Source organism: Dendrobates tinctorius, unplaced genomic scaffold, assembly GCF_039654945.1.
Source record: "Dendrobates tinctorius isolate UK_male_01 unplaced genomic scaffold, ASM3965494v1 ptg000011l, whole genome shotgun sequence".
Classification (NCBI taxonomy): domain Eukaryota; kingdom Metazoa; phylum Chordata; class Amphibia; order Anura; family Dendrobatidae; genus Dendrobates; species Dendrobates tinctorius.
The window spans coordinates 79,399,112-79,418,553 of record NW_027361679.1 but is presented as its reverse complement, the minus strand read 5'-3'; the positions used below and the strand labels follow the sequence as shown (position 1 = coordinate 79,418,553).

At 48.6% G+C, this 19,442-nt stretch overlaps 1 protein-coding gene across 2 annotated transcripts in view; it reads left to right on the top strand.

Annotated features, from left to right (window-relative positions):
- TNKS (tankyrase) overlaps nucleotides 1-19,442 on the top strand; it is a 288,176-nt gene that overhangs the window by 263,976 nt on the left and 4,758 nt on the right. For both annotated transcript variants that reach the window (XM_073543626.1, XM_073543618.1), the window contains exon 26: nucleotides 11,122-11,278. In XM_073543626.1, coding sequence (XP_073399727.1) covers nucleotides 11,122-11,278 — 157 coding nt within the window. The remainder of the gene's footprint in view (nucleotides 1-11,121; nucleotides 11,279-19,442) is intronic.

Here is a 19,442-nt window from a genome sequence, read left to right as displayed (position 1 = left end):
TCTATCAATTACACAAATGAAATCTACCAGCATTTTTGCCATCTAATGGCTTGTGCACACATTGCAGACTTGGTGCGTTTTTGCCATGTAGATTTGCCAGCAAAGTGAATGAGAAGCCTGAATTCTCATGCACACGTTGAGTATTTGTGACATGCAGATTTGGTGCAGAAAACAATCTGCAGCATGTCAATTCTCTCTGTGTTTTTGCCCTGCGTTTTTCACCATTGGCCTCACTCAAATCAGTCAAAAAAATGCAGGCAAAAACGCATCACTGGTTGTTTTGCAGCTGTTTTTCCTGAAAAGAGAGAAAAAAAAAAAATTGGTGCAGAAATTTTTGCATCAATTTACTCAATGTGTGCACATAGCCTAAAGGTCTTAAAAGAGCTTATATCCTGGGAATAGTTGTCTTTTCAAATTGTACTCTACAGAAATCCAATTGTGGGGAAAATAGAATTGGGCCCTAAAATGGAATAGAGCAGCTAATGGCCAAAGTGTTAGCTGGGGGTCAAAAGCTAAGCTTGTTTATTGTTTCCAGTGACAACAAAGACATTTCTTTCTAACGTAGATCTGTACTACAATTGGGAGTATATCTTTTGAATATTTTCCAATGCATTTCCATCCATTTTACAGCACTTTGCAGAAACAAAGTTTTAGGTCCCATTGTCTTCTAAGTTCTGTTATCCGAACCAAACTTTGGACTAAAATCAATGGGTCCGCTCATCCCTAGTTGAGATCTGTTGATTGATTCTGTCATTGCAGAATATTCCATTTCTTTGCCTTAGGTCGGTTTCACATTTGCGCTTTATAGCGCAGCGACGGCCTGCGCACGGCTGCCGCTAAGCCCCGCCCCCTCCCGGCTCCCTGCCCGCCCCATCCGGTCATCGCCGCCTACTAGCGCACATGGACGCTTGCGATCTGCGCACCCTATCTTTAGCATAGGGTGCGCAGATCGTGCGCTGGCCGTGCGATAGCAGGATTTTGCCGTGCGCTGCGCACTTTTGAAGGTGCGCCGAACGCAGCATGTTACATTTCGGCACGCATGATCTGCGCACCCTATGCTAAAGATAGGGTGCGCAGATCGCAAGCGTCCATGTGCACTAGTAGGCGGCGATGACCGGATGGGGCGGGCAGGGAGCCGGGAGGGGGCGGGGCGGGGCTTAGCGGCGGCCGTGCGCAGGCCGTCGCTGCACTATAAAGCGCAAATGTGAAACCGGCCTTAGAAAACTCCTGGGTTGCTTTCACAGTATGTTTTAGGTCATTGTCCATCTGTATCGTGAAGCACCATCCAATTAACCTTGCTGCACATGGTTGAACCTGAGCAGAAAGTAAATCCCTGTACACTTCAGAATTCATCCAGATGATTTTGTCTTCATTTGCATCACCAATAAACACTAGTGATCCAGCGCCACTGGAAGCCATGCATGCTCATGCCATCACACTGCTTCCACCATGTTTTACAAAAGATGTGATTTGCTTTGCATAATGAGTCATTCCAAGCTTTCTCCATATTTTAGTCTTCCCCTCATTATTTTTTTTTTCAGCCTACTGATGGTCTGTTTCTCTTCCATTGAGATCTCCTTTGAGCTCATATTGTGGGTTCATAGCTTAATTGATAATGGATTAACAAGGGAATAGCCCATGTAACCCATTAAAGAGCTTTTGAGATAATTGTCCAATTACTCTTGGTCCCTTTAAAAAGAAACAGCTGCATATTAGAGAGTTTTAATTCCTAAACATTTATTACAATTAGGATGTGAATACCTTCAAATTAAGGCTGTTACTCTGTACTAAATGCCTATACTGATGTATTGATTATGTAACTGTGTCTTGAATATGTTTTGGTAAACGGCTTAAATGCCAAACTGTGTCACTGTCCCAATTGTTTTTGGCTTAAAGGAGTTTTCCCATGAACAAAAGTTCATTTTAATCAATACATATTGGAATAACAATTTCCACAATTGTATGTATTAATGAAAGATATTCTTGTACTAAGATATCTTATAAATGTGCCCCTGCTGTGTACTGTGTAATTGCCGTGTCTGACCGTGCAGGGCAGTGCCATGTTCTGATCATACTACAGCTCCTGGGCAGGAGAGGAAGCAAAGGAAAACATCGGGTGGGGGTGTCAGCTCTGTGTGAGAACTGACACCCTGCAGCAAAGCTCACAATCGGTGCTAGCACCCATCGCGGAAGTTCAACCCCTCTGATGCCGGTGTCAGTAGTGACAGTGACATCGAGGAGAATCACGCAGGGAAAATGCGATTGCTTTGTCCTGATGGTTTCCATGGAGACCTCCAGTCGCAAGATAGCCTCGGGATCCTCCCGGGAAGGTGGCTTGTGAGCGCCTGTGTCCCTGCCTGTCAGATACTGCTCCAATCCTCTGCTGTGCTGGACTGGACAAGGTAATTAAGTCTAAAAAAAAAAAAGTAAAAATATATTTATATATATTTTTTTAATCCCCAGCTAAAGAAAAAAAAAACAAATATTTTTCCAATAAATAGAAAAATAAACAATAAAAGTACACATATTTGGTATCCGACCCACTCTATAAAACTGTCCCACTGGTTAACCCCTTCAGTGAGCACTGTAGAAAAATGAATCAAAAGCGAGGCAAAAACAATGCTTCATCATCATACCGCTGAGCAAAAAGTGCAATAAAACACTATCAAAAAGACGGATGTAAATAAAAATGGTAGCGCTGAAAACGTCATCTTGTCCCGCAAAAAAACAAGCCACCATACAGCTCCATGAGCAGAAAAATAAGTTATGGCTCTCAGAATAAAGCTATGTAAACATAATTATTTTTTCTATAAAAGATTTTGTCTAAAAGCTCCAAAACGTGAAAAAAATATAAATTAGGTATCACTGTAATCATACTGACCCGAAGAGTAAAACTGCCTTACCAATTTTAGCATACGCAGAACAGTATATAAAAAACAGCAATTCCTGAATTGCTTTTTGTTCATTTCTGACTCCCAAAAATCGGAATAGAACGCGATAAAAAGTCATGTACCCTCACATGACTGTCAGCCAAAATATGGAAAAATTATAGCTCTCAAAATATGGAGAAGCAAAATCTAGTGTTCGCAATAAAAAGCGTCTTTTAGTGTGTGACAGCAGCCAAACATAAAACCCTGATATAAATCTGGTATTGCTGTAGTCGCACCGACCCAAAGAATAAAGTTGCCTTATCACTATGAGGAATGGCGTAAAAGATAAATAAAACCAATTCTTCACATGCTCTTGATTTTCAATTCTGTCTCTTAAAGATCACAGAAAGGCTTGACGCATATTTATCCTGCACTCTGCGTTGAGAGGTTGGATCAGGTTTCTGTGTAAATCTCAGACAAAACCCTCGGCGGGAGATTCCCTATAATGAGGCAGATGGAGACACTGGATGCCAAAGGACCTGTGATCCGGCGGTGTCCGTCTTTTTAGGATTGCATAAAAGTGCTGTCAGCCACAGTTTTGTGCACTTCTGAAAAGGACACCACTGAACAGAGACCCGATTGAGTCCAGAGTAACTGCTGCCTCATTATATTGAATGGATCCATGGGTGGTTTCATCACGTCACTCGAAGCTTTAGATGGAAATCCTGATACAAGTGCTCAGCGTAGAGCGCCGGATAAATGTGATCATAAATATTTTATGTAAAATGTTCCTAATAAAACCTTCAACTCAATCCACAAAAAAGCAAGCCCCCACTCAAGTCTGTCATCTGTTAGGCTCTGTGCACACGATGCGATTTTTAAGCGTTTTTGCCGCGATTTTTGGCGCGAAAACGTTTAAAAATCTTGTACAGAACGCACCCCATGCATTCCTATGGCATTCCGCACATGCTGTGCTTTTTTCCGCGGTGTAATCGCATTGCGGAAAAAATTGCAGCATGCTCATTCTTTTGTGCGGAATAGCAAAGAATTGCCGCGATTCCGCACCCATAGGAATGCATGAGAACCGCTTACTTCCCGCATGTGGCTATGCCCACCATGCGCGAAGATAAGCGTCTCATGTGCGGTTGGTACCCACGGTGTGGAGGAGAGGAGACTGTCCTCCAGGCCCTGGGTACCATACCCCTGTAAAAAAAAGAAGAAAAAATCGGGGTATATTTACCTTCCGACGTCCCGCGCTACATTCCCGGGCCTCAGCGTTCCCAGTAATGCCTTGCGGCAACGTCCTGTGATGACGTAGTCTCGCGTGACTCTAGCGGTCTCAAGAGATCGCTATAGCAACGCGAGACCAACGTCATCACAGGTCTCGCAAGGCATCGCTGGGAACGGGAGCGTCGCTGAGACTGTGCGGGACGTCGGAAGGTAAATATACCCGATTTTTTATTTTTTTATTTTTTACATTCTATCTTTTACTATTGATGCCGCATAGGCGGCTTCAATAGTAAAAAGCTGGTGACACTTGTCAAACACTATGTTTGACGAGTGTGACCAACCTGTCGATCACTTTCCAAGCGATGCTTCAAATCGCTTGGAAAGTGCTTGAATATCGCACGTGAAAATCGTGGCAAAATCGCGAACATAATCGCGGTAAAATCGTTTCTGGGAAGGAGTCCGGATTTAAACGCTACGTGGGCACATAGCCTTAATGGAAATATAGAGGCTTCCACATTACTGGTAACACAAAGGCTCTGGAAAAGCTAAATGGCTCCTCGCCCCCCCCAAAAGAAATTCAGCAAACTCCCAAATCCAAATGCCTCCCTCCCCCTTCTGAGCCCCAGTGTGCCAAAAGAACATTTAGACTGTGTGCTCACGTTGCGTTTTTTAAGCGTTTCCGCAGCGCTTTTAGACAAGCGTTTCTGCTGCGGAAACGCTTAAAAAAAAGCATCTAATGTAATAGAATGGAAAACGCACATGTTGTGCTAATGGTGCGTTTTTTTCCGCTGCGGAAACGCTTGGCGGAAAAAAAGCAGCATGTTCATTAATTGTGCGATTCCGCATACATACACTGTAATTGCAAAAACGCAAAGGAAAACGCATGTCAAAACGCTTGACAATCGCATCAAAAAGCATATCTGGGTCTTTTTCCCCAGACTTCTATTTTTTCTTTTTTATGAAGATAAGACAGGGGCAACGTATCCTATTGAAAGGATCCGATTTCCCCAAACCATCAACGGGCGAGTACGTGCGAGTATCCCTCCAGGCATCCTCTCCCGCGATGTGGGACATAATGCCGGATTTAGCCCTGTCCACCCCTAGGTATTGAAACCATGGGCTTGCACAGAGGCACAAGACTAGTCTGTGCGGCCCCCACTGCTCCACCAACGCTAGACGGTGGTGTTGCAAGGCGGCGGACAGTCCCTCTCCTAAGCCCTAGAAGGTGACGGAGTTAGGGTGCCTGCACCGTCCTAGATGTTACCCCCCTACCCTCTACCTGGTCAGATCAAGGCATCAGTATCCAGGGCACGGATGGAGGTTCAGGCAGCAGGGAGGGCTCTGCGGCATCCCAGGCAGGCGGCCAGGTGGAGCACTTCATGTGGCGCTTCCCACAGCCCCCCGTTTTACCCCCTGTCTTGCCCCCCCGGCGGCAGGATGGATGCTGTTTTCAGTACAGCCTCCGCTCGTCCGAGAGTGGCTGGTGGTATCCAGCCCGCGGCCTAGAGCTGGGTACTGTCCGGCGCCGTCCTTGGCCCCGCGGGCGGATTCTAAAAATCCAGCCCGCGGCTTCGGCTGGGGGTAGGCTGTGGCCGGAAGCCCGGCGTGACGTCACTTCCGCCGGCCCGCCTTCCAGAGGAGGAGACACAGCGGGCCGGGCACCAGAAAAATTGAGTCCCCGGCTTCACGTCGGGGTAGGCCGCGACCGGGCTCACCGGAACCTTCGCGGTCAGCCCGCCCCGCAGCATATCGACGGTAAGGCAGCGGGTGCGGGGGGACACAGGAGCGGGTAAGTGCAGCTTGGTCCACGAGGCACGCTACAGCTCGAGCGGTGCCCCCCCCCCTCTCAGGTCTCTGGCAGGGCAGAGCCTGCGACTCCGAACGTGCCCAGGAGCCCTCCCCCGCAACCGAGCCTAGTGATCAAATCCTCCAGAATGGGCCTATCACTATCGCCGTCTATGGCATCGCTTACAAAGGCGATCGAGTCTCTTCGCGCCTCAGATAGGGGCAAGAATAGTGGCTCGCTTATCTGGGAAGGTTCCTCCACCTCACAGGAGCCTTTGGCCTGCAGGGGCCGCTCTCTCTCCAGGCAGACCCGGAGGAAACGAATCCACACGGTGTCGCCTAGTCCATCCGGTGCCTTGGCATCCATAAGCTCTGCTTCTCCCTCCCTGTCATCAGTGGTTGATAGTGAGCAGACCTCAGATTGCGACTCAGATGAGTCCCTTGACCTGGACACTCCAGGGTCACATGAAACAGTGGACAGCCTCATAGAAGCCATCAATCAGACCCTGGGGATTAAGGATTGATCCTGCAGCTGCTACGGGGCATAAGGTGGCAGTTAAGCGAGGGAAGCGGCCGCACAGAATCTTTTCCTCTCACCCTGAGTTTGAGGACATAGTGCGGCGGCACGGAGAAGGTCCAGACCGGCGTTTTCTCGGGTCGAAAGGCACTCGAAACGAAGTATCCGTTTGCTCCGGACCTCCGTAAAAAATGGATGGAATCCCCGATAGTGGATCCTCCGGTTTCACGCCTGGCCACTAAGACCCTGTTATCTGTCCCTACTGCTTCCTTGATTAAGAGAGCCTAGCTCGTGCAGTATGAGGCGTCAGGGTCTGCAATAGCTCCCTCGTTCGCAGCGACTTGGGTAGCTAAGGCTATGGTATCATGGTCGGGAAGCAAGGTCGCGCAGGAGCAGGATCTACCTGCAGAGATTTCGGAGGTCGCAGGTCAGATGGCAACGGCCGGAGACTGTGTAATTAATGCGTCTTTGGATGCGGCCCATTGTTCGGCACTTGCTGCCGCTAATGCAATCTCTATCAGAAGAGCCCTGTGGTTGAGGACATGGCGAGCCGATTCTACTTCCAAGAGGTCCTTGACTTCCCAGCCTTATCAGTGCGGCCGCCTATTTGGTGAAAAGTTGGATCAACTTATCTCAGACTCCACAGGAGGAAAGAGTGGGTGTCTCCCTCAACAAAGGGTTAAACCGCTTTTTCGTCACTCAATTCAGGCACGTTTTCAGGCCTTTCGCAACCCCGGGTGGACTAAGGGGCCCAATTCCGCCACCTCAGGCGACCCAACCAAGATAGGGAGCGGCAGGTCTCGTATAGAGCCAACCCATTGGGGAGAATGCATACTCAACAGGCCAGATCGAGAGGTTCCAGATCCCAGCGATCATCGGCCAGATGGCTCGGGACCTTTGCCAGACGACACAAGCAGGGGAGGCGGCCGCCTACTCTGCTTTCACCACGTCTGGGTCAGTGTCGCTCGCGACGCAGGGGTAAAGGAATTGGTGTACTCAGGTTACAAAATAGAATTTGTTAGTGGCCCTCCAAGACGGTTTTTCCTTTCCCGACTTCCCAGGGTAGATGCCCAGGTAAGGGCTCTATTGTTAGCCATCAAATCGCTCCAGCACAACGGAGTAATGGTTCCAGTGCCGGAACACGTAATAGCTCAGAGGTTCTATTCCAACCTCTTTGCGGTTCCCAAGAAGGACGGGTCGGTCAGGCCTGGGTTAGACCTTAAGCTTCTGAACAGATTCGTCAAGACCAGACATTTTCGGATGGAATCTCTCCGTTCAGCCATCTCGGCCATAGAGTGGGGAGTATACTTGGCATCAGTAGACATCCAGGATGCATATCTGCATATTTCCATTTTTTTCTCCTCATCAGAAGTTCTTACGCTTCGCCATCATCGATCAACATTTTCAGTCCATAGCGCTACCCTTCGGACTAGCCACGGCTCCCAGAGTGTTCACAAAGGTTATGGCAGTTATCATGGCCATACTCCATTCTCGAGGCATGGTTGTCTTGCCTTATCGGGACGACCTCTTGATCAAAGGCCCTTCACTATGGGCATATGAGGAAGATATCAGCATCACGCTGGAGACCCTTGCCCGCTTAGGTTGGTTAGTCAATGCGAAGAAGTCATCTCTTGTGCCAGCTCAGAAGATTTCCTTCTTGGGAATGATCTTCGGCACTGGCCGAGGGCTGGTGATCTCCCTCAGGTAAAGGTACTGGCTCTTCGGCAGGGAGTCCGGGCAATTTGCCAACCAGTCCCTCATACCATCCGAGCTGGGATGAGGAGTCTAGGGAAAATGGTGGCAGCAATGTCTTTCGCCCAGTTCCATCTTCGCCCCCTGCAGCATGCCCTCCTGTCGGCTTGGAACAAGAACCTTTTCACGCCCAATCGGCAGTGTCGTCTGTCCTCTCAGGTCAGGCTGTCTATCGGATGGCGGATAACCAGGTCCTCTCTGACCCAGGGGAAACTCTTTCCCCCAGACCGTTGGCGGGTGGGGACAGCCGACGCCAGTCTCCTCGGCTGGGGAGCGGTGTGTCACTACTACACAACCCAGGGACGGTGGTCACACCAGTAGGCACGCCTCCCGATCAATTTATTGGAGATACGAGCAGTTCAGCTGGCACTCCAGAAGTTTGGGCACCTTCTAGCAGACCTCCCTGTCCGAATTCAGGACAGCGCCACGATGGTGGCTTACATGAATCACCAAGGGGGCACCTGCAGCAGAGCAACCATGCGAGAGGTAGAGCTCGTTCTTCAGTGGGCCGAAGCAAACCACTCAGGGTTTTCGGCAGTTCGCATCCCAGGCGGGGAAAACTGGGCAGCAGGCTTTCTCAGCCGGGAGGGTCTTGCGTCCGGAGAGTGGTCCCTACATCCCCAAGCCTTCCAGCAGATTTGTTAGCAGTGGGAATGCCGGATGTGGACCCGATGGCTTCCAGAGTGAACGCCAAGGTGCCCACATATGTCGCTCAGGCCAAGGATCCAAAGGCAGTCGCTGTAGATGCGTTGGTTCTGCCATGGAACCAGTTTCGCCTCCCGTATCTCTTTCCCCCGCTGCCACTACTTCCAAGAGTCGTCAAGAGGATCAAGACGGAAGGTGTGCCAGCAATCCCGCTGGCCCCAGTTTGGTCGTCGAGCGCGGTACGCAGATCTAATGCTGCTACTCGCCGACGTGCCTTGGCGTCTACCAGAGCGCCCAGGTCTACTTTCTCAAGGGCCAAATTGCCACCCGATCCCAGAGGCCCTGGGTTCGTCGGCATGGCCGTTGAATCTTGGATTCTAACCCAGGCAGGATTCGGGAGCAAGGGGGTCGCTACAATGATTAGCGCCTGAAAGCCCGCTTCAGCATGAATTTACCACCACACCTGGAGGTGTTCTTCGCTTGGTGTCGAGGCCGTGGTTGTTCTCCACTGAGATTCTCAGTTCAGTGGGAACCGTTGGAACGTTCCAGAGGTTATGACCACATAAAGTGACAGTGGTCAGAATTGTAAATATTGGCCTGGTGAAAACAGGCTTCGGGGTGAAGGGGTAAATGATGAAATTTCTTAGATATATACCGTATTTTTCGGATTATAAGATACACTTTTTTTCCCTTCAAATTTGGGGGGGAAATGGGGGTGCGTCTTATGCGGATATACCTTACCGATACCGTTCATGAAGGCTGGGGGGGCAGGTGGTGCAGTGGCTGACGGGCGGTGCTACGGGAGTGTCCGGTGCTGCTGCGGTTTCACTGCCGACATTTTGTGAAAGGCCAGAGCCCCCGCAGTTCCATGGTTTCCTATATCGTGGACTCCAGGAAAATGGCCGCCAGGGGCAGCGCATGCGCAGATGGGGGATCTTGGGAGATGAGATTTCAGCGCTAAGATCTCATCTCCCGAGATCTCCATCTGCGCATATGCCACCCCCGGCAGCCTTTTTCCCGGAGTCCACCGCATAGGAAACCATGGAACTGCGGGAACTCTGGCCTTTCACAAAATGTCAGCAGAGCCCCCACAACAGCAGTGGTGCACCGCACATTGGAACACCCCCTCATCCCAGCCTGCAGCATCACCCCACTCCTGCCTCCTCCAGCAGCGACCCTGGGACCCTGCTTCACCGCAGCCACCACCCCCGGTAAGCAATAAGATGCATGGATTATAAGAAGCGCCACCATTTTATATAAAAAAAAATCCTATTTTTCTCCTCAAAATTTGGGGTGCGTCTTATAATCCGAAAAAATGCGATACATAGAGATCCTGGCAATAATTAATTTTCTTATCACATTCCCAGCAACTTTTGTTTAAAGTTTGGATATAAGGATGTTCAATGTTCTAAATATTGTTTTTTGCAGATCATTCTTTTTACTACATAACTTACATTTATTTTTTGCTGACAGAGCAAGCTTGTAAATGTCAAGGGCTAGATGAATTGTTTTTTTCCTCACAATGCCATCAAATCTAGTCATAGTGGGCATGCTGGTACTTTCTGTTTGTGATTTATATATAACCTTGGTTGTACTTACGGTAAGTTTCTGGCAGAAAATGTAATATGCAGCCTGCCTAGATCTTTTTGAAATTAAACCTGGTTTAAAACCCATCTCCTAAGATTTTCGTTAAGAATCAAGTGATTATTTTAGGAGTTTTTTTTCACCACTTGAATAAAAAAGAACCTAGACATGTTTGGTATCTACAAACTCGTAATGACCTGGAGAATCATAATGGCAGCTCAGTTTTAGCGTTTAGTGAACATGGTGAAAAAGAAACGCAAAAGACAATTATGGAATTGCACTTTTGCAATTTTACCGCACTTGGACTTATTTTGGTAAAATCAATGGTGTCCTTCAAAAGTACAACTCGTCCCGCAAAAACCAAGCCCTCACACGGCCATATTGATGGAAAAATAAAAAAAGCTATGACTCTGGGAAGAATAGGAGCAAAAAAACGAGAACACAAGAAGAAAGAAAATCCCAAAGTCGTGAAGGGGTTAAATGCCATTGAAATCAAGAAACCATTTAGAAGTCTACTTGAGTGTAAAAAAAAGAATGGAAATGCTATGTTAGTATATTTATAGCAGTAGTAAAAGTGATTTCTCATTAGCTCTTTTGCCGTGTTGATACCTATGTAGGATTGCTTGACTATCATCCATAGCGTGTAATACCCATCCCCATGAGAAGGATTTCTATGTAGGACAAGGGAAATTGACATAGATTTATTTAAAAAGTAATCTTTTTTTCCCCCTCTCCTAGACAAATGCTGTTCTGTAGGGTGACGCTTGGCAAATCTTTCCTGCAATTTAGCACTATGAAGATGGCACATGCCCCTCCTGGCCATCATTCGGTTATTGGCAGGCCTAGTGTAAATGGACTTGCATATGCAGAATATGTAATCTACAGAGGAGAACAGGTATGTACAATAAGATGCAATGAACATTTCAGTTGCCATGTACTATGACTTTGATTTCTAGGGGATAACTGCCAGCTACTAGCTGTTCAAGTGAACAAGACACTGCGGCCGTAGCCTCCATGCAGTGACTGACTGAGGATCAGACTGTAACTGATCAGCAAGTGAGGTACTTCTGTAATGGGAATAACCCCCGAAAGGAACCTTTCTAGCAAAACTGAGGTGTGCCTAATGCAGTGCCTAAGGGCCCCGTCACACATAGCGACTCCCCAGCGATCCCGACAACGATATGAACTTGTCAGGATCGCTGGTGTGTCGCTACATGATCGCTGGTGAGCTGCCAAACAGGCAGCTTCACCAGCGATCAGGACAGTGACAAGCGGGTAACCAGCGATGCACGTCGCTTAGTTACCCGCTGTGTACGTTAGATACCAGCGAGCTGGTAACCAAGGTACACATCGGGTTTCTAAGCGCCGCGCAGCGCTTAGAAACCCGATGTGTACCTTGGTTACCAGCTCCCTGCACCAGCGCGCTGGTAACAAAGGTACAGTCATGGCCAAAAGTTTAGAGAATGACACAAATATTATATTTTCACATGATCTGCTGCCCTCTGGTTTTTATGTGTGTTTGTCAGATGTTTCTCTTTCCCCCATGACGGCACCACGGAGAGAGAGGGATCTGCCCTCAGGGACAGGAAACCTACAGATGAAAAAGGCAGTACCTCTCTCCCACATCAGTTGGTTTCCTGTCCCTGACGGGGAACCTACAGCATACCTGACAAGTCGTCGTAGGATTCCGGGGACCGATCCAGTCCGGTAATAGGCAGCGGGGCTCCCTGCCTCGGCTGGGTCGAGGCCTCAAACAGGCTCCCCCCGAAGCACCACCACTGGGGTCGGTGGGCCCTTAGGGTGAGTGGGCAGTGAAGAGGCGTGGAAGTCTGCCGATCCCAGGAAAAGTGACGGCGGTCACTACGGGGGAGGCCCGCTGAGCCGCAAGGCGGCACGTGCAGGTGGCAGCGGTCACCGGGAGCACAGGTCGGGGCCAGCCATACAAAGGAGGGGTGACCCCCAGGAAGCGGGCAGGGGTGGCGGCGGCCACCAGATTTACTTACAGCGCAAACGCGCGCGCACGCCGTTACAAGCGCCAAAATAGAGGGGGCCGCAGTGCACCACTGGGAGGCCGCAGCGCGCATGCGCGGGCAGCCACTTCCGGGGGCGCAGGGAACGCTGGGAGAGGCGGCGCCGGGAAGAGAGAAAGGAAAAAAAAAAAAGTACCGCTCACATTTAAAAAAAACCCATTAAGGGGTAAGGAGCGTCGCCATGAGCGGAAAGCAAAAGGAGACTCGGCGTTCCCCGAAGCAGGGGCCGCGGCAAACGCAGGAACAGCGCCAACATTCACAGCGCCAGCGCAACTCTTCCCAGCAGCGCAGCAGCGACGGTCACGCAGGATCGCGGCGCAGCCAAAGTTCCACCATGGCGGCACAGCCAGACGTGGACTCAGCAGTGGAAATAATCCCTACACCTGAGACGGTACCTCTCGTTCCATAAGGAGGGTGAGTGATCTCCGTGAATGCCCGCTCGCTAATATGCGGTTGTTAATTTCTGTTTTCAGGGGCGTAAATGCACGACTAAATCTAAGCACATGATATGTGCCATATGCACGGAGGAGCTACCCCCTATATGGGAGAAAAAGCTTTGTGCAGCATGCATAGAGCAAACAATTCAGGAGGAATCCCCGAGATTTGCTTCAGATCTCAAAACCCTGATAAGGACCCAGGTCGAAGACGCCCTTAAGGGCGCTAGATCCTCAAAAAAGAAACGTAGGTCCAGGCCGCCAGAGTCGCCAGAGTCCAGTGTTAGCGAGTCAGAAAGCGAACTGTCGGACTCAAGTAAATCATCATCCTCCCAATCATCATCCTCAGAAGGGGGACGTAGCTGCTTCCCCATCGAGGAAACAGACACCCCAGTAAAGGCGTTGAGGACAACGTTGGGGTTAGTAGATGAACGGCCTAAGAAAACAGCCCAGGATCTGATGTTTGGTGGGCTGGAACAAAAAAAACGGAGAGCTTTTCCTGTCAATGAGAAAATCCATTCCCTAATTAAGCGGGAATGGAAAAAACCTGACAAAAAAGTCCTCTTGACACCCAAGAGGAAATACCCCTTCGACGACCCGGCCTGCTCCTCATGGAGTAAAGCTTCTAAATTAGACGTGGCAATTGCAAAAGCTTCTGAAAAATTTGCCCTGCCCTTCGAGGACATGGGAACCCTGAGGGACCCAATGGACAAAAAAGCAGAAGCCTTTCTAAAAAATACGTGGGAGTCGGCGGCAGGGGGGCTAAAGCCAGCCATAGCAGCCACGTGCACGGCGCGCGCCCTGATGGTCTGGCTAGATCACTTAGAGTCACAAATAAAGGGGAAAGTCCCAAGAGATACAATGCAGAGGTCAGTTTCGGTGATGAAGGGGGCAGCAGCCTTCCTGGCGGATGCATCAGTAGACTCAACCAGGCTGGCAGCCAGAACAGCCGCCTTCTCAAATGCCGCAAGACGCGCCTTATGGCTGAAATGCTGGCCGGGAGACTTACAGACAAAGACCAAATTGTGCGCAATCCCGTGCGAGAGGGAATTTTTATTTGGGCCAACATTAGATGACATCCTGGAAAAGGCAGGGGACAAGAAAAAATCTTTCCCCGGGTTCCCCAGTCAGGCATACAAACGGCCTTTTTGGAACAGAAGGTTCATGCGACGAAGGCCCCCAAGAGGGAACAAAGAAGGATGGGAAGATAGGAGAAATAAAAATAAGGGCTTTATGTTTAACAAACCCCCCGACAACAAAAAGCCACAATGAAGGTACTCCCCAGGTCGGGGGAAGACTATCCTGCTTTCTCCAGGCCTGGGAAAAGATATCCGCAAGTTCTTGGATACTGGACATAGTGAAGGAAGGCCTGAGGCTAGCATTCATTTCCCAACCAAACTACTCCTTCGTAATAACCCCTCAAAGGACACCACAAGAGCAGCTGGGCCTACAACAGGAAATAGCGATCCTAAGAGACAAAAACGTATTGCAAGAAGTCCCCTACCAAGACAGGAGCAAAGGCTTCTACTCCCCTCTTTTTCTTCGCAAGAAACCAGACGGTTCGTACAGGGTGATTATAAATCTCAAAAAGCCGAACAAATATCTAGAAGTGCAGCACTTCAAAATGGAGACGATAAAATCCTGTATAAAAATGCTTCCCCCAGCTTGCTTTATGGCCGTATTAGACCTGAGGGACGCATATTATCATGTGCCTATTCACAGGGATCACAGGAAATATCTGAGTAGCGGTGATGATTCAGGGGGAGTTAAAACATTTTCAGTTTAGAGCCCTCCCCTTCGGCCTAGCCATTGCTCCAAGGGTATTTACGAAGGTAATGTCAGAGGTAATGGCCCACATAAGAGAGCAAAACGTCCTGATAGTCCCGTACCTGGACGATCTATTAATAATAGGGGTCACCTTTCACCATTGCAAACAGCAGTTGGACCTGGTCATGAAGTCACTACAGAGCCTAGGGTGGATGCTGAACTTGCCCAAGTCCAGACTCGTACCAAGTCAGGTGCAAGAGTATTTGGGAATTACACTGGACTCAATCGAGCAGAAATGTTACCTTCCGAAAGCAAAGGTTCAAAAAATGACGCAAATGACATCCCAAATGATAGCTTCCCCGAACACCACCCTGAGGAAAGCCATGTCACTGTTGGGGTCTATGACAGCCTGCATGCCAGCCGTCCAATGGGCCCAGAGCCATACTCGGGGCTTGCAGTGAGAAATATTAGATGCAGACTTTTCCCTACACGGAAATTTAGACACGCAGTTAAACATCTCGCCAGAAACAAGTCATTCCTTGACATGGTGGACAGCTCCAGCCAACCTAGCCAAGGGGGTTCCTTGGGCATTGCCTGCAGCAAAGATCCTAACCACGGACGCAAGCCCTTGGGGTGGGGCGCACATCTAGGCAACCAGGTGGCACAGGGGTCCTGGGATCAGGGAAAAGAGTACGCTTCCTCCAATATGAAAGAGCTACTGGCAGTGAAACTAGCCCTCGTTTGTTTTCTAGATTCACTACGTTCCCATCACGTGAGAGTCTTCTCGGACAACCAGGTAGTGGTAGCATACCTTAACCACCAGGGGGGCACCAGGTCTCGACCACTAATGGAGTTAACAAAGTCCATCTTCCACCTGGCAGAACACATTCTAGAATCCCTGTCAGCCCTGCACATAAAAGGTTCAGAAAATCGAATGGCAGACTTTTTAAGCAGGACACGTCTAAAACGGGGAGTGGGAACTAAGCTGGTTAGTCTTCAACCAGATCGTGAAACTCTGGGGTCAACCAGAGATAGACTTATTTGCGAACTGTCAGAATCGGAAGCTGGAGACCTTCTGCTCACTCGATCCCCGGGGGGGGGCCCAGTAGCCCTAGATGCCTTCATGATACCCTGGGATTATCATCTGGCCTACGCCTTCCCCCCAATATCTCTCATTCCCTTAGTACTGAGGAAAATACGGGAGGACAAGGCGACAGTAGTGGTAATAGCGCCCTTCTGGCCACGGAGAATTTGGTTCTCCTGGCTGAGAAGGATGTCCGTGACAGACCCATGGGTTCTACCAGAAAATCCAGACCTGTTATGCCAGGGTCCAGTTTATCACCCGCACATAAAAAACCTACACTTGACAGCTTGGCTTTTGAGAGGGAGCTCCTAAGCATCAGGGGCTTCTCATCAAACTTGGTAACCACGCTACTACAGAGTAGAAAGCCAGTAACCACCAAAGCATATGGCAAGGTGTGGAAGAAATTCATATCAGTGTCAGGTTCCGACCCAATAGGCGAAATCCCTGTAGATAACATTCTGGAATTCCTACAAAGGGGGTTGGAGAAGGGGTTAACTACCAGCACCTTAAAAGTACAGGTGGCGGCCTTGGGAGCTTTGTATAATCACGATCTAGCCAAAAATAGATGGGTTAAGAGATTCATTAGAGCCGCAAGTAGATCTAGACCGATCTCTCTACATACCACCCCATCCTGGGATCTAAACCTAGTGCTAAATGCTCTAACCAAACCTCCCTTCGAACCCCTAACGGAAATTCCCTTAAAAATATTGTCACTTAAGACCTCCATCCTGGTGACCTTAACTTCTGCCCGCCGCGTTAGTGACATACAAGCTTTGTCGGCCCACTCACCCTTCACGCAAATCCTTGATGATAGGGTAATTCTTAGAACTGATCCAGCGTATCTCCCCAAAGTGTCGTCACACTTTCATAGGACTCAGGAAATCTCCCTACCCTCTTTTTGTCCCGATCCCAAAAACAAAACAGAAGAGAGGTTACACACTTTAGATGTAAAAAGATGCCTGGTCCAATATTTGACAACCACGAGGGAATTTAGGAAGGATAGGGCTCTGTTTGTCTGTTTTCAGGGTCCTCGGAAGGGGCAGAAGGCATCGAAGTCCACACTGGCGAGGTGGATAAGAGAAGCCATCACCTTATCCTACTCCTCCTGCTGGGCGGCCATCCCAGAGGACGTAAGGGCCCATTCAACCAGGGCAGAGGCATCATCCTGGGCAGAGAAAGTGGGCGCTTCAATAGATCAGATATGTAGAGCTGCCACTTGGTCTTCCCTCCTCTACATTTTTCAAACATTACCGTCTAGACCTAACCTCCTCTTCAGATCTCACCTTTGGGAAAAGGGTTCTGGAGGCGGTGGTCCCTCCCTAGATGTACAGTCATTGTAATTCTCTCCGTGGTGCCGTCATGGGGGAAAGAGAAAATCGTAGTTACTTACCGATAACTGTTTTTCTCTGATCCCATGATGGCACCCGTACATCCCCTCCCTTTCACACACAGGTGTGCACATAAGAGTGAGTTAGTTAGTGTTAATACTTAGCCACGCGGTGCCTTTGTTAAGCTTAATTTGATTAATGTTGGATTTTTTATAACAGTTTCAGTTGCAGCTGAGAGTTCTGTGTAATGCTCTGTAAACCAACTGATGTGGGAGAGAGGTACTGCCTTTTTCATCTGTAGGTTTCCTGTCCCTGAGGGCGGATCCCTCTCTCTCCTTGGTGCCGTCATGGGATCAGAGAAATACCGTTATCGGTAAGTAACTACGATTTTTTATCACATACAGAAATATAATTGCAATCATATTATGAGTAACAAAAGGTTATATTGACAGAATGAGTTAATGCAGCAAGTCAATATTTGCAGTGTTGACCCTTCTTCTTCAGGACCTCAGCAATTCTCCTTGGCATGCTCTCAATCAACTTCTGGATCAAATCCTGACAGCAGTCCATTCTTGCAAAATCAATGCTTTTATTTTGTCTGAATTTGAAGGTTTTTGTTTGTCCACCCGTCTCTTGATGATTGACCACAAGTTCTCAGTGGGACTAAGATCTGAGGAGTTTCCAGACCATGGTCCCAAAATCTGTTTTGTTCCCTGAGCCATTTAGTTATCACCTTTGCTTTATGGCAAGGTGCTCCATCATGTTGAAAAAGGCATTGTTGATCGCCAAACTGCTCTTGGACAGTTGGGAGAAGTTGCTCTTGGAGGACATTCTGGTACCATTCTTTATTCATGGCTGTGTTTTTAGGCAAGACTGAGAGAGAGCCCATTCCCTTGGCTGAGAAGCCACCCCACACATGAATGGTTTCAGGATGCTTGACAGTTGGCATGAGACAAGACTGGTGGGTAGCGCTCACCTGGTCTTCTCCGAATAAGCCGTTTTCCAGATGTCCCAAACAATCGAAAAGGGGATTCATCAGAGAAAATGACTTTACCCCAGTCCTCAGCAGTCCACTCCCTGTACCTCTTGCAGAATATCAGTCTGTCCATGATGTTTTTTCTGGAGAGAAGTGGCTTCTTTGCTGCCCTCCTTGAGACCAGGCCTTGCTCCAAGAGTCTCCGCCTCACAGTGTGTGCAGATGCACTCACACCTGCCTGCTGCCATTCCTGAGCAAACTCTGCACTGCTGGTAGCCCGATCCCGCAGCTGAAACACTTTTAAGAGACGGTCCTGGCGCTTGCTGGTCTTTCTTGGGCGCCCTGGAGCCTTTTTGACAACAAGGGAACCTCTCTCCTTGAAGTTCTTGATGATGCGATAGATTGTTGACTGAGGTGCAATCTTTCTAGCTGCGATACTCTTCCCTTTTAGGCCATTTTTGTGCAGTGCAATGATGACTGCACGTGTTTCTTTAGAGATAACCATGGTTAACAGAAGAGAAACAATGATGCCAAGCACCAGCCTCCTTTTAAAGTGTCCAGTGGTGTCATTCTTACTTAATCATGACAGATTGATCTCCAGCCCTGTCCTCATCAACACCCACACCTGTGTTAATGGAGCAATCACTGAAACGATGTTAGCTGGTCCTTTTAAGGCAGGGCTGCAATGATGTTGAAATGTGTTTTGGGGGATAAAGTTAATTTTCTAGGCAAATATTGACTTTGCAAGTAATTGCTGTTAAGCTGATCACTCTATATAACATTCTGGAGTATATGCAAATTGCCATTAGAAAAAATGAAGCAGTAGACTGTGTAAAAATTAATATTTGTGTCATTCTCTAAACTTTTGGCCATGACTGTACACATCGGGTTTCTAAGCGCCGCGCGGCGCTTAGAAACCCGATGTGTACCTTGGTGACCAGATCGCTGGTCTCCCGTCTGCCACATGCAGCGATGCTTGCTGGCCAGCAGGAGACCAGCGATGGGGAAAAAATGTCCTGGCCATTGGAGGACGATCAGCAATACTCGGCAGGGGGGCCGGTCGCTGTTAAGTGTCACACACAGCGATCTCTCTGATGAAATCACTGTTGCGTCACAAAACTTGTGACTCAGCAGCAATCTCGCTAGCGAGATCGCCGTGTGTGACGGGGACTTAAGGAGGGTTACATGGCACAGAGATTAAAAAGTTTCTGTTAGGAGTTTTTTTTCAATCTCAGTGCATTAGTTCTGCCCAGTATGTGCCTTAAATTACTTTCAAACGTTAATCCTTTGTGCATAGTACTGCTTAGAAAAGTCATTTTAAATGAGTGTACAAGATAAATGTTATTTAAAATTCCTTTCAAACTTTACTAAGCATTTTATAAAGCCTCTTCAGTTTTTTACTGGGTTACAGGTTCTGTGACCTGGGAAGGTAAATACTGT